This window comes from Benincasa hispida, chromosome 11 (assembly GCF_027475165.1).
Source record: "Benincasa hispida cultivar pf3 chromosome 11, pf3_genome.v1.1, whole genome shotgun sequence".
NCBI classification, from domain to species: Eukaryota; Viridiplantae; Streptophyta; class Magnoliopsida; order Cucurbitales; family Cucurbitaceae; genus Benincasa; species Benincasa hispida.
The window spans coordinates 16,290,076-16,304,665 of NC_143488.1; the positions used below are offsets into that span (position 1 = coordinate 16,290,076).

The 14,590-nt window shown below is 33.0% G+C and overlaps 2 protein-coding genes across 7 annotated transcripts; both read left to right on the forward strand.

The window, feature by feature from the left end:
- Positions 1-1,693: 1,693 nt before the first annotated feature.
- On the forward strand, positions 1,694-9,608 carry LOC120090981 (DNA topoisomerase 1 alpha-like). 3 transcript variants are annotated; one of them, XR_016524533.1, is made up of 17 exons: positions 1,694-1,967; positions 2,393-3,620; positions 3,795-3,989; positions 4,667-4,747; positions 5,500-5,559; positions 5,741-5,835; positions 5,999-6,155; positions 6,244-6,369; positions 6,473-6,553; positions 6,652-6,742; positions 6,877-7,010; positions 8,027-8,209; positions 8,333-8,401; positions 8,481-8,570; positions 8,672-8,775; positions 8,855-9,023; positions 9,139-9,608. XR_016524533.1 is itself a non-coding variant. In XM_039048728.2 (16 exons), the coding sequence occupies exons 2-16, from the start codon at positions 2,472-2,474 to the stop codon at positions 9,205-9,207; spliced, it is 2,670 nt and encodes an 889-aa protein (XP_038904656.2). In that variant the 5' UTR covers positions 1,694-1,967; positions 2,393-2,471; the 3' UTR covers positions 9,208-9,608. The 3 variants fall into 3 exon arrangements, 2 of the variants coding, with proteins under 2 accessions (XP_038904656.2, XP_038904657.2); XM_039048728.2 differs by lacking the exon at positions 8,027-8,209; XM_039048729.2 differs by lacking the exon at positions 8,027-8,209 and having other exon boundaries at positions 1,722-1,967; positions 2,465-3,620.
- A 1,044-nt stretch (positions 9,609-10,652) lies between these two features.
- On the forward strand, positions 10,653-14,063 carry LOC120089823 (syntaxin-52-like). 4 transcript variants are annotated; one of them, XM_039047224.2, is made up of 6 exons: positions 10,653-10,827; positions 11,602-11,823; positions 12,637-12,842; positions 12,929-13,029; positions 13,127-13,171; positions 13,860-14,063. In XM_039047224.2, the coding sequence occupies exons 2-6, from the start codon at positions 11,609-11,611 to the stop codon at positions 13,989-13,991; spliced, it is 699 nt and encodes a 232-aa protein (XP_038903152.2). In that variant the 5' UTR covers positions 10,653-10,827; positions 11,602-11,608; the 3' UTR covers positions 13,992-14,063. The 4 variants fall into 4 exon arrangements, with proteins under 4 accessions (XP_038903152.2, XP_090162955.1, XP_038903156.2 ...); XM_090306829.1 differs by having other exon boundaries at positions 10,689-10,829; positions 11,607-11,823; XM_039047228.2 differs by having other exon boundaries at positions 10,819-10,919.
- Positions 14,064-14,590: the final 527 nt, after the last annotated feature.

Here is a 14,590-nt window from a genome sequence, read left to right on the forward strand (position 1 = left end):
AGCATTTTTTTAACTTTTTTTCAAAGATTAAGGGTATAAAAAATTCAACAATATTTTAAAACAAGGTGTTAACCGTTTCCGTCCATATATAATGGTAAGAGTATTTTAAATTTTTTTAAAAGTTTAAGAAAATTAATGAAAATTTGAAAATATAAGAGTATTTTTTAAAATTAAAAAAACGGTTAAAAACTATTGATAAGAATTTTAATTTTTTTTTGAAAGTTTAAGAATAAGGATATTAATGTTCGAAAATTTATGAAAATGGAATAAATAGAATTTAAATGCGCCGTTACATTGATAAATGTATGAAACTTAAAACGGTTGAATACGCATTTTATCATCCTTTTATTTTGCAAAAGTTTTAAATTTAATTATAATTCTCGGTTGAATACGCATTTTATCGTCCTTTTTTATTTTTCAAAAGTTTTATATTTAATTATAATTTTTCGGTGAATTAGGGATTTCAAAAGATCCATACACTTATCTTTTTTGTTTGGAGAAAAAAACAAATAAAATAGATATAGATAATATCTGAATTTCGAACACAAATTTTGTTATCTTTTTATTTCTCAAAAGTACTTTATATTTAATTATAATTCTTCAATTGATTAGGGATTTCAAAAGCTTTATCTTTTTCCTTCTAACAAATTCGAGTAATTACAGTTTTGTATATAATTTATAAACCCTTCTCAATTTCATGGGAGTTAGTGTAAAATAAAATAAACTAAAATAGATTGTATAGATATATATAATACTTGAATACGAAATTTCTTATCATTTTATTTTTCAAGTCTTTTATATTTAATTATAATTCTTCAATTGATTAGGGATTTCAAAGGCTCTATCTTCTCTAACTTCTAACAAATTAGTGTAATTACAGTGTTATTTTATAATCATTTTGTTTTTGACTTTTTGAATAAGCTTATTTTTTCTCAATTTTTACAATGATTTGCATCTTTCAAATACAATAGTTGAATTCTTAACCAATTTTCAAAAACAAAAACAAATTTTAAAAACTATTTTTTTAATTTTCAAAAATTGACTTTGCTTTTTAAAAAATTTGTAAAAAGTGATAATAAAGAAAAAAATTGAGTGGATGGAAGTAGTGTTTATAAACTTAACTCGAAATAATTACCAAACGGGATAGTACATTATTTGTTTAGTAATTTATAAACTCTTCTTGATTTCATGCGAGCTAGTGTGAGATAAAATAAAATAAAATAAATGAAATAAATAAAAGATTTAATAATAATATAATATGGGGATTTTTAAAAATAGAAAAATAAGAGAAACTATTTATACAAAATAACAAAATTTAATTTTATTTAATAGAGTTCGATAAAAGTCTATCAATGTCTTGCAATGATAAAATTTGATAAAATCTATTACTAATAGACGATGATAGAAGTCTATCAATATTTATTAGTGATAGAAACTTATAGAAGTCTACTACTGATAGGCGCTAATAGATAGACACTCAGAGAAGTGTTTTTTTTTTACTATATCTATAAATAGTTTGACATTTTTTCTATGTGAAATTTTTTCATATAAATAATACAAATCATATGTACGTATGTAACAAGTACCAAGAGGTCCATGGTTCAAATCCCTTATTTGTATTTAAAAAAATAAAAAAAATTAACAAAAAAAAAGGGAGAAAATTGATTTAGTTTAGATGAAGAAGAAAGAAGGTGTAGAAAATAAAATAGGAAGATGAAATTGCATAAAAAGAACCACAAATCTGTTGGGTGGAAGACCCTCTTTGCTTTCTTTTTTGGTTTTTATTTTTCTGTGCAAACAAATAAACCATCTCCTTCTCCTTTTCCGATTCACGACAAACATTTTTTTAGGTTTCCTTCGACCTCTCCCTCGCACTCGCTCTCTCTCCCTCTCTCTCTTCAATTGCTTCCATTAACAAGCGACTGAGGTTGCTCCGAACCTCACACCGGCCACCCTCTTCACCTCAGGTACTCTCTCTAACTCTTGTTCTTAAGCTTCAGATTTCCCCCAATCTCACTCTGCTTCAGCTCAATGAACCGTGTAGTTCGATTCCCTTTTGCTTCTCTTCTTGCATTCGAAACCTACCCTTGTAATTTCGGCCCTTTCTGAAGTGATTTAGTTGCTTTTTTATTCAATTTTTGTAGTCTGTAATTCTCTGCTTGCTTGGATTAGCTTATCTAATGTTCTAGGTTTAACTTTGCTTTCTTAGAGGCTCTTTTCAATGATTTAGTTTAAGTAATGAACACCCTTTGGTTAGATTTCTGAGACCGAAGTATTTACCCTTTTGCCCTGTACTTTTTATAAATTCTCCAATGAATGGGGTATTTTCCAACGAACGTTTTGAGTGTAATTGTTAGGTTAAGTGTTTACGCAAAGGGTATTATTGGTGCAGAAACTGAACTTGTCTGTCTTCTTCATCTTCCAAGAGACTGATGTAAAATAATTTCTGGTTCTCTGTACATAGCTGCGCAATGGCTGTTGAGACTTTTGGAAAAGCTCCAATGTTTGATGACGATGACGATGAGGACAACATGCCGATAGTTTTTAAAAGGAGTAGTGCATCTAGGCAAAATCAGTTAGATTCGGAAATTAAGCATTCACAATCTCAGAGATTGAATAAGTTATCGGGGAGGCAGGGTTCTGATATATGTTCAACCAATGGCCAAAGCTCTAATAATAAAAAAAGGATGACTTCATTGCCGAAGACATCACCCATGAGATCCGAAATAGGAAGTCAGAAAGCATCCAAGTCTCCTATCCGGGAACCACCTGTTAAACCACTAGGCACATCTTTAAAAGTTTCAGATTCTATGGATAGCCGGTCGAAACCTTTGGTAAACACTGCTGTGAAAAAGGAGAATGTTTCTATAATTCTTACTCAAGAGAATAGTGACTCTGAAGACGATAAACCATTGAGTATTAGATTAAAAGGGAACTCCAGCCAGCCTAATAAAGGTCTTGTACCAACCGTACCAAAGAACAAAGTAAAAAAATCATCAGGAGATTCTGATGATGAAATTCCTTTGTCATCAAAATTTCAAATGAAATCTGGTTCAGGGGTGTTGGGTAGTAAACAACATGGTTTCGATGAGAAGAAACCATTGGTTCCAAGAGTACATCAGAATGGTTCGACCTCAAGGGATAAGCTGCAAAAGCCTGCTGTTCTTTCCAGCAAGAGACCTCTTCCTAATGCAGATTCCCATACCCCTTCCCAAATTTCAACAAAAAAGCCAAAGCTTTCAGATTCATCTACTCCTTTGAGTAGCAAGCTAGTATCATTGAAAGCAAAACAAGAAGTAGATGACGAGGACGACGATATTCCTATATCACAGAGAATGAAGAAGATGTCTGCACCAGTGAATAAGTCATCAAGCTCTAAGCAAACAGTATCAAAAGTTGTTTCTTCATCAATCAAGAAAACATTCAAAAAGTCCAAAAAGCCAGTCAAGAAATCTAAATATGTTAAGTCCACAAAGTTGCTGCCTAGTGCCGGTGATGGACAGAAAAAATGGACCACCTTGGTTCACAATGGTGTCATTTTCCCACCTCCATACCAGACTCACGGGGTGAAGATACTTTATAAAGGGAAGCCTGTTGATTTGACTCCGGAACAAGAGGAGGTACCCCTCCACTTGACGTGTTGCATGCACAACATGTTTCTTCCATTTTCTTTATTATTATTATTATTATTATTATCATCATAATATATTTGTATGTAATTTATGTCATACACAGTTCATCTTTACCATCGCATTGTGGTAAATATGGTTGATATGAAAATTTGTTGTTATCAGGTTGCAACTATGTTTGCTGTGATGAAGGATACAGAATATATGCTAAAACCAAAATTCAAAGAAAATTTCTGGAATGACTGGCGCAAATTACTTGGGAAAAACCATGTCATTCAAAATTTGGATGATTGTGATTTCACCCCAATATATGACTGGTATCAGAAGGAAAAGGAGAAGAAGAAACAGATGACTACAGAAGTAAGTCCATGATGTTTCAATCTTCCTAGTTGTTTATTATATCTTTTCATCTTTACAAGTTTAATGGAAACATAGTTCCAAATTTTGGCATCTTTCTTGGGTCTCGATCTACTTTTTCATTATCAAATCCTAAGAAGTAATAAGGATGTTTTCAGTGAAAAGGAATGTCTGGTTTCATTTCTAAATGTTACAAACTTCTTTTTTGATGGTTTATTCTTAGGTTTCCCAAAAATCCATAATTTGTTTTTTTGTTCATATATTTTTCTAGAGGTTTTACTTTAAGTTCAATTTTTAGGTTTTCTTTTCATGCCTTGGTTATATGGGTATGTTGCCAAGGTGTATTTCAAGGTGCTTTTGCTCCATTTCTCAATGTGAGCTATTCGTTTTTGATACAAGGAAATATGAACTATTTATCATTCAAGATGCTTTATTTTTGGCGGCCACTAAATGTCTAACCATAATAGTTACTTCTACTCGATACTCGATTTCAAGTTAATTTGTTTTGTTTTTTTTTTTTTTTTTCTAATTAAGGGTGAATTTGATGTATATTGTTGAACTAGTCATCTTTAATTGATTAATCTGCAACCTTGTATGAAGCCAACTATGAGCTTCAGGCCCTTTTCAGGCATTCAATTTCATTAATTCTGGTTTCACATCTCTGGAATTTGCTTGTCCAGGAGAAGAAAGCTCTAAAGGAGGAGAAACTGAAACAAGAGGAGAAGTACATGTGGGCTATTCTTGATGGTGTTAAGGAGAAGGTTATTCTCATTTACCTTTTTCTACTTGCTCTTTGGAAGAATATAGTCTTGAGCATATTCTTTATTTACTTTGATTACCTTCCCTTGCAATGATTGTCCAGTGTAGTCAATGTTAGAGCACTCACTGAATGAATGTTGCTCAACTAGGGATACTGTAATAGACTTGTTGCATTCTACGGTAATCACTAATCAGCAGTTGGCCACAACTTAAGGTCATACAGTCTTTTCTTTTTTGGTTAATTTCACATGCCATTCATGGTCATAGGAGTATTGAAATCAACCATCGAACCATGCAATTGAACACACTAGGGGATTATTTATTTATTTGTTCGTTTTAAATTTCAAGTAGTTTGTTTTGAAGTGAGAGAAATCGTTTTATGTTTGCTGTATTCAAAACCAAACGAGAAAATTGGGCAGTTCTAGTGTCAAGAAAGTTGTCATAGTTTTGAAAATTCAAAAGCTTGGTGATATTCTACTTGGATGCAAGCAATAAGAGTATTTTCACAGTAAGTACCAGCTTAGAGGGGTGTTGACTGGTGGTAATGCTTGATTAATTACACTGCAGATCGTCATATGATAGATACTTGTTTACACTTGTCTGCTTCATACTAAATTACTAAGTTCATGCGCTAGTTGCTATTGCTACTATGTACTTTATAAGTTCATCTTAGCAATCGGTTTCTGCAATCTTATCCATTGAATCATTCCGGTAGAGCATTTACACAGTTTTTTGTTCTTAATATGGATCTCAGGTTGGAAACTTTAGAGTTGAACCGCCTGGACTGTTCCGAGGCCGTGGAGAACATCCAAAGGTACCATATTTAGGATTTAGTAAGTTACATATTTACTAGCATTTATGACACAAATCGGGTAATTCTTCAAGGTACTCCTTGGAGAGATGAGTATATGTTTTGGTATTTGGATGTCCATAGTTTACCCTTATTTGGAGATTTGTTACTTTATTCAGCTTTTAAAGTTTGGTTTTCTTTTCAGATGGGGAAATTGAAAAGGCGCATTCACCCCAGTGACATTACAATTAATATTGGAAAAGGTGCTCCAATCCCTGAGTGTCCTATACCTGGTGAAAGGTTTGATTCTTCTTTACACCACCATAAATAAGTTGCATTAGAAATATTGCAAAATAAGGGGCTATGTGCGTCTAAAAATTCATGAGATACATACCTAAACTGTTTCAGAATTTCTCAGTTTTATCATTTTCAATTTTTCATTAAATACTGGGTTCTTTGACAGGTGGAAGGAAGTGAGACATGACAATACGGTGACATGGTTGGCTTTCTGGAATGATCCAATAAATCAAAAAGAATTCAAGTATGTGTTTCTGGCTGCTAGTAGTTCACTGAAAGGCCAGAGTGACAAAGAGAAATACGAGAAAGCAAGGATGCTCAAGGTGTGCCATTCATTATAATTTTACAATTCTTTGTTGAAGTTGTAGTATGGAATCATCATGTCTGTTGAACCATTGCTGTTTTGTGTAGGACTACATAAAAAACATAAGGAATGCATATACAAAGGATTTTACAAGCAAAGACTCTACACGAAGGCAAATTGCAGTTGCTACTTATCTCATTGATAAACTGGCTCTTAGGGCTGGGAATGAGAAAGTAATGTCATCTTAGCCTATTTATGTTTCCCATGCATGCCATATTTTATATTTTCCACCATTTTGATCTGGAAGAGTTAAAATGTTGTTGATCCCTGCTGCAGGATGACGATGAAGCTGATACAGTTGGCTGCTGTACACTGAAAGTAGAGAATGTTAAAGTGGTACCTCCGAATCTTCTGGAGGTAAATATCTTTAAGCTTATTGAAATAGGAGCTTGAAAGTTGAGAGATGTCTTGTTTTTAATGCCCACAAGAGATGACGGCTTGATTCTTTATTTCAGTTCAACTTCCTCGGTAAAGATTCAATCAAGTATGAAAATACTGTTGAGGTTGAGCTCCCTGTTTTCAAAGCAATCACACAATTCCAAAGTGGTGAGCTTGTTTATCTGTTTGTTCGTTTATTTTTTTCTTTATCCTTTTTTTTATATAAATAATTTTATTTAAATACAACGATGCGTCAGTGTCTTGACTGAGGCTGTAGAGTATCATGTTTTTACCTGCTTCAGGAAAAAGTGGAACCGATGATCTGTTCGACAAGTTGGATACGAGTAAATTGAATGCGCATCTGAAGGATCTCATGCCTGGCCTCACTGCAAAAGTGTTCCGTACATATAATGCTTCAATCACACTTGATGACATGGTAAAATATATTTGGAGCATCAGTTTTTCATCTACCCTTAATTTGTTGCAGGGAACTGATTGTGAGTTCAAAATTTGTTGTAATCTACGAGAGTAAACAACGTTATCCTTTTCAAAATAACTCTAGCAGGATGTTTGATTCTTAGACATGGGTCTACAGAGTGCGGTTTCACAATCCCATTCCTTGTAATCCAAATATGAGATTACCCTAATCTTGTTCCCAGGCTTTCCATCCTAGCAAATCAAAATAATCTTATTCTCATGTACCAAATACTACTTTCACTTTATCCCTCTACCATCCAAACTCAGATAATTTGGCGTAGGGCTAAACGGAGATAATTTAGGCCCCATTTGGTAACCATTTTGTTTTTTGTTTTTGTTTTTGAAAATTAAGCCCTATAAACATTACTTCCACCTCCCAATTTCTTTCTTTATTATCTACTTTTCACTCTGGTTTAAAAAACCAAGTCAAATTTTGAGAACTAAAAAAAGTAGCTTTCAAAAGGATGTTTTTGTTTTTGAAATTTGGCTAAGAATTAAACCATTATACTCAAGAAAGATGCAAATCATGGTAAGAAATGTGGATAATATAAGCTTAATTTTCAATAACAAAAACAAAAAAACCAAATGATTACCAATCGGGTCATAGCTTTACTCTTTTGGATTGGGATCCCTTTCTGCAATTGGGTGTGTGGTTGTTTTTATTTATTTATTTATTTTTGTATACCTTTGTATATCCTTTCATCATCCTCAATGTTTTAAAAAAAAGAACTCTGATATCCTTGTTTTATAACTCGTAAGTCTCAACTCTCAAGCTTCCTATTCCGATGACTGCAACCAAATGCCCCTGAAGTTCTATGGACTATTGCAATTGGGATCATTTGGTTTTCCTTAAATCTTTTCCATCACAAACTTTTAAGCATTCATCTACTTCATCATAGGTTAGGTTCTGACAGTGGAAAGTCATTTGTGTTTTATATCTTGCTCTCACGAACCATTTATTTGATACTTCTACAGCATAATGATGATGTCAAAGTTGTCCATGAGGCATCAAATTTTAGATGTTTGCTCTCCTAGGTGGTAAAATCATTGTCCTGATCGAAGTTTTTATAAACACACTCCATTGGATGAAGAAGGGCATTTTAATGGTTGACTTGCATGGAATTTTAACGGATGGGGACTTGGGTCTAGTTGATCTAGGTTAAGTTCATAGAAATCATTCTGCTTATTATTCGAGTCAATCTGTTTACTTTTGTGATTTTCCTTTTTTCTCCTTTTATTTAATTTAGATTTTTAATAAGATTATGACGTTATCCATGACAGTTGAATAGAGGAACCAAAGATGGAGACGTTGTAGAAAAGATTGCCACATACCAGCATGCAAACAAGGAGGTAAATTCGCTCCTCTTTAGGGTTTTACTAGTCTAATTTCATGCCATTTGACATTGGCCAATTTTTCTATGAACTACAGGTTGCAATTATTTGTAATCACCAGCGGACTGTTTCAAAATCACATGGGGCGCAAATGACGAGATTGAATGAAAAGATCTCTGAGCTCAGGGTAATAACCATATTTTTCTCATGGTCCATCTTGGTTAAATAATGCTGCCAGTTCACTTTGTAGCTCTAGTGCATTTAGTCTATCCATCATTTGTTATGCAGGACATTGTGAAAGAGCTTAAAATTGATTTAGATAGAGCAAAGAAAGGGAAGCCCCCTTTAAAAGATGCTGATGGAAAGCGAAAGAGGAACTTGACCCCGGAAGCGTAAACTTCCTCATTTACTTGAAAAAGCCACATTAACATCTTCATTTGTAGTGTTTAACTTTAAGAACTCATATTTCAGGTTAGAGAAGAAGATATCCCAAACGAATGCAAAGATTGAGAAGATAGAGCGAGATATGAAGACTAAAGAGGATTTGAAAACTGTAGCATTGGGCACGTCAAAGATCAACTACCTTGATCCTCGGATCACAGTCGCATGGTGTAAGCGTCATGAAGTCCCTATCGAAAAGGTAAGTACCATTTTGTTGCATTCATGATGCACCTAGCAAGACATTTTGAATCAAACTGTTTATATCTCCTTTTTTTTATGGATTTTAAAGATCACTTTATAACATACTCCTACAGATATTCAACAAGTCTCTTCTAGCAAAGTTTGCTTGGGCAATGGACGTCGATCCCGACTTCAGATTCTGATTGTTGTTTATATTCCTGGCGGTCTCAAACCCTAAATCATCATCCTTCGCCCCCGGCTCAACCTCGAAAGAAAATAAGAAAAAATGAAGAAGAGATGGAGTAGGAAAAATTGAACTGTACTATTTTGCATTACATTCAATTTTTTCTTTTTAATCCTTTAGTTTGCAGAGGAAAGTCCCATGATGTATGTTTATCTAATCTCTAATTATATTTGGGGTAAAATGGCTCATTTCTGACACTCCCCCATCCCCATCCCCTTCCCCTTCCCCCCTCCCCCCACCCCACAAAGCTGTGTTATGAAAACATTTGATTATTCAAAGCTTTCAAACAGCCCTTATACTAATTGTTGAACATTTTAACACCTTTATAAATTTGATGATTATACGCTGCCTTTGCTCAAACTCACTGTCTATCTGTTGCACCCTTTGACTTGGTTTGTATTAACTGATGAGTTAGTGGATGAATATGTTAATCCAATTTCTCCAAATTCAAAGGCTAAAAGTGCACATTTGAAAATGTAGAATCAAACAACCCTATCAATGAAAATTCAAGGTCGAACTAAAAAAAGTAATTTGTTCTTAAAAAACAATAGAGATAAATATATTAAGAAATTTGTATATATCATAATGGGGCCTTTTAAAATATAAAAAATATTTAAAAATATTTACAATCTATAGCAAATTACAAAATAAATTTTGAATATTTTACTATAATTTGTAAATATTTTTTAAATTTTTTTATTTATAAGAATTTCCCTATCATCAATTCTCTAGACATATAAGTATATGAAATAGCACAGTTTTTTCACATTTCACAAATGGTATTTTTTTTTTTGGACCAATTGTTTTACTGGATCCTAGCGGTGCATCTAATGGCAATAGTTAATTATGGCTATTTGTGAAAGATGAAAATTTTTGAAGTCTAATTCTAACGATTACTCTTAAAAATGTCACGACGGTTTAATGTACAAAAATTGAATTTTATTTTAATAGATTTATTATTTTCTAAAATGTCAAATATATGAAAGATTTATTAAATACAAAATTGAAAATTCAAAAATCTATCAAAGTTTCAAATAGGAACCTATGTTAGACTTTTTGGACATAGTTTCAACTTAGATTAAAGACCTTTTGATCCTTAGCACGTACAGATGTATGATAAGATAAATTTGTAGTTTAATATTTCTTTTAAAATCATTTTTACTAAAATATAATGAGAATACTCTTTGACGGTCATCATATAAAAATGTTGACGTGTGGACGAGAATTAAAAACTGTAAAGATGTCGAAATCAAATTAGATTTTAGAAACGTGTATTCCCTTTTCTTCCACAAACCACCACGGCCGTCCAATTGGAGATAATATTAAATATAATTTTTTTATTAAATATTTTATTAAAAAATGAAAATAAAGCATATAACTAATCCATAATCCACGGAAAACTACAAAGGGAAACGACGTAGTTTTAATGGCTTTTCCCCCTTGCTTTTAAGGGTTTTAATGAAAATAAAGAATAATGGTGACAACGTCAACGAAGGGAATTTGACTTCCGCTCCGGCCGTGGTCAATACGACGTTGATCCAATTCAACTCACCGTGGACTTCAATTCCTCCTCCCATAGGTAAATTCCCTGTTCTTTTAGATTTTTGCTTCCTTTCGCCTTCGATTCTGCCTCGATTTTGGACGATCTGCCCTACATTGCATCGGATTATTGTTGGTTATTCCCTTTTTACGCACCCTTATGTTTCCGATATATCAAATTGGGTTTTTCTGAGCAGATTGTAGTTTATTTTTATTGATTCTTGTTGGGTTTTATTTCTTTTGGTGAGATGAATGGGAGAAGTAGAATTGTTCATCTGGTTTCGTGATATGTTTAGTTGTTGTCAACTTTCCTAGTGTTTTCTTCCCATTTTTTTTTTTTTTTAAAATTTGTGGTAGATGGTTGTTATAATTTGGAATAATTTTCTTTTGAGTTTATCAATACCGTGCGGTGAACAGATCACACCTTAGCAAGTTGAGCTATACTCGTGTTGATATTATGAATTTTGAATATTTGATTAAGTCATTTGGAAACTTTTAATTCAATCACCGTTAACTTGTAAGTAATAAAGAGTTGGAAGGGAATGAGTTTAAATCAAGGTGGTCACCTGAAAAGATATCATAAGATGTAGTAGAGGTTGAAGGCATGTAAGGTCGCTTTGATACTCTAATATAAAGAAAAAATCTACCAAAAACCCTTTTAGGTGCCTTTTTTTTAAAAATAATTTTTTTATAATTTTTTATTTTTTTATATGAGATCATAGTTTATACCTTGAATATTGATTTTTGGAGTATTTTTTAGTGTAATGGAGATTAGAGTTCAGTTTACTGATATTAGTGCTTCTCTGCTTGTCAGGTTGGTGATGGCACCTTCTGATTTATGGATAAAGGAATATAATGAAGCCTCTAAGCTTGGTGATGATATTAATGGCATGATTTCTGAAAGGAGTTCCTTTCCTGCAACTGGACCAGAATCCCAACGTCATGCTTCCGCCATTCGGAGGAAGATCACAATTTTGGGGACTAAAGTTGATGGCTTACAGTCCCTTTTGTTGAAACTTCCTGTAAAGCATCCCCTGTATGTCATAACTTAGATTGAATTTAGGAATATCCTTACTTGCATAATGCTAGGCTTATGGTAGAGCATTTTGGTTTGGTTTCTGTTTCTGTCTTGCATATACTCACATTGAATTAAAACCCGAGAATAATTATTCATCTAAATTCTAACCTTGTGATTTAGATGAGTTTCTGTGTTCTAGAGGAATGAATAATTGAGAAAGATATATGTACTGATTAATTTCAGTGCTAGTTCTTAGTTGTGAGTAGTTCATTATTGGACAAAATTCATTTTTGGTTTTGAGGTATGAGCTCAATGTCTATCCCTGAGAAGGCTTCAAACCAAAACATTGGTTTTGAGATTTGGAAGATAGCTATACGTGACTCAAAATAACATGACATCTTTGACGGGCAAACTTAAATGATGTGGTGGCTTTTATTTATATTTATATTCATATTCTTTTAATAGTTTTAGTTCATGCGGATTTCTTTCTCTCTTCTCCTTCTCCATCTCCAGTGAGTGCCCATTGCCTACATCCCAGTTGCCTCCACACCAAATGCCATCACTCTCCCTCCTCTTCACTACTGAACCATAATATGAGAGTTACGGAGGGAAAGGGAGTAAGACAGTGGAGTTCTTTCCAGAAATGTCCTCTGACTTTGATCCTTGCACCAACAAAGACACTAGAACTATTTTTCAAATTTCAAGGACCAAATAAACACAAAGCTCAAAATTCTGGGACCAAAATTGTATTGTATTCTCTGAATTATTATATAATTTTGAACCACTAATTCTAATTCATAAGTCCAAGTTTTCATTTCTTGTGGTATGCAGGTCTGAAAAGGAGATAAATCGACGTAAAGACATGCTTGCTCAGATGAGATCAAAAGTAAAGCAGATGGCCTCAACGTTGAACATGTCAAACTTTGCTAACCGGGACAGTTTGCTTGGTCCAGATATGAAATCGGCAGATGTAATGAGCAAGACAGCTGGACTAGACAATCAAGGACTTGTTGGTTTTCAAAGACAAATCATGAAGGGCAAGTTTGTGTGGCAACTCTCCTTTCACTATTATTATGTATTACTGTATCCCTTTTGGGTCTTCTCTAATATGATTTTGAAACAGAGCAAGATGAAGGTCTTGAAAAGCTGGAGGAGACTATTATAAGTACAAAACATATTGCATTAGCAGTTAACGAAGAACTCAATCTTCATACTTGCCTTATTGTATGATTTTTTGTTCGCTTTATGCATTCTGTAATAGTTCATTCTGTGTCATCTATATTTGGTTATACATGTCATCTAATTGTACTTTTCTCTACAGGATGACTTGGACCAACATGTCGATGTTACAGACTCTCGATTAGCGGTAAAATCCTTATCTACTATTCATTGTTGGCTATAGATATCTTTAGGATGTAGAGGTAACTCATCACTCGTTGAAGTTAGATGTGGCAATATTCGTGTTAGTGATGCCTCTTTTACAATAATGACAAGGAAAATTAATTAATTGATCTGGGGCTGCATAGAACATGAAACGACTGTTATAAAAAATATTCAACTGAAGAAACATGATAGTTATTTGTGTTTGAAGATTTTGTGATATTGAAAGATAAAGGTAACCAAACTACAAGATAAATCAAGTGTTCGAGGTATTTGGATCTCCCTCTATTTATAACCTAATACTATAACTACCTCCCTAATTAATCACTAATATGCCCTTAAAATACTAATAACGTTCCTTCCATCTTGGCCTCAAGAAGCTAATATCTTGCAAGGATTCAGGGCTGTCAACTCCATATTTTCATGATACGATATTATCTAACTTTATAAGCTCCTTACATGGTTTTATTTTAAGATCTTACCCAAAAGACTTCATACCAACTATTGTATGTATGTATATATATATCAAGCTTGTTCCCGACCTCTAATGAACGTGAGACTATGTATGATTTCATAACAATCTTCCCATCAAATAAAAGAAGAATAAGCATTAAATTTCTTCAAATTATTTGTATTATTCTGTGGTTAAATCTTGGTTTTGTTTTTGAGCGCAGAGGGTGCAGAAGAGATTGGGAATATTGAACAAGCAAACAAAAGGGAGCTGCTCTTGCTTTGGAATGCTTCTGTCTGTGGTTGGTATTGTGGTTCTCATCGCTGTCATATGGCTGCTCATTCGATACTTGTAAACATTATATAAACATATGGGTATAAGATTTCTCACTTTATGATTAATATAAAATCCCACAATTGTTCAGTTATATTAGCTTGTATTATGCTTCATTTTTGTCCTGTGGAATGGGAATAAATTAGACGAGGGAGAAAAGAAAAACTTGGGCGGTAGTTAGATCTTAAAAGGAATTTATAGATGTTGTAGAATTATTAAAATTTAAGAAAATATGAAAAACTTACGTTCTCAGATTTTTTTTCTTTTTCATTTTAAAAATTTTAAAAATGACCCTATGAAATTTATTTGTATATAGATTTATGCATATGTACAGTTTTTAAAAGTTGGATATGAAATTTAAAAGTTCTGTAAATAATAAATTACAAAACAAATAAGGATGCATTACCTACCCCTATACATAATTAGAGAATGGGAATAGAAGACCACAAGACCCACCTGATTAGGTTGCAGGTTTTTTCTTTGAAGTCTACAATGAGAATGTGTGTCCCACGATTTTTAATTACAATCAAATTGCACCTAAAGTAGGAATGAATTTGATTCCATTTCTTGATTATGTGGGTCCAACATTGTACTTTTACAAAATTTCCATTTCTCTATTAT

Coding starts and splice junctions, on each gene's coding strand:
- LOC120090981 (XM_039048728.2), top strand. CDS start 2,472: ATGGCTGTTGAGACTTTTGGAAAAGCTCCAATGTTTGATGACGATGAC. Junction 6,743..6,876: donor AATCACACAATTCCAAAGTG/GTGAGCTTGTTT, acceptor TACCTGCTTCAG/GAAAAAGTGGAACCGATGAT. Junction 8,776..8,854: donor AGGAACTTGACCCCGGAAGC/GTAAACTTCCTC, acceptor CTCATATTTCAG/GTTAGAGAAGAAGATATCCC.
- LOC120089823 (XM_039047224.2), top strand. CDS start 11,609: ATGGCACCTTCTGATTTATGGATAAAGGAATATAATGAAGCCTCTAAG. Junction 13,030..13,126: donor ATCTTCATACTTGCCTTATT/GTATGATTTTTT, acceptor TTTTCTCTACAG/GATGACTTGGACCAACATGT. Junction 13,172..13,859: donor TTACAGACTCTCGATTAGCG/GTAAAATCCTTA, acceptor TTTTGAGCGCAG/AGGGTGCAGAAGAGATTGGG.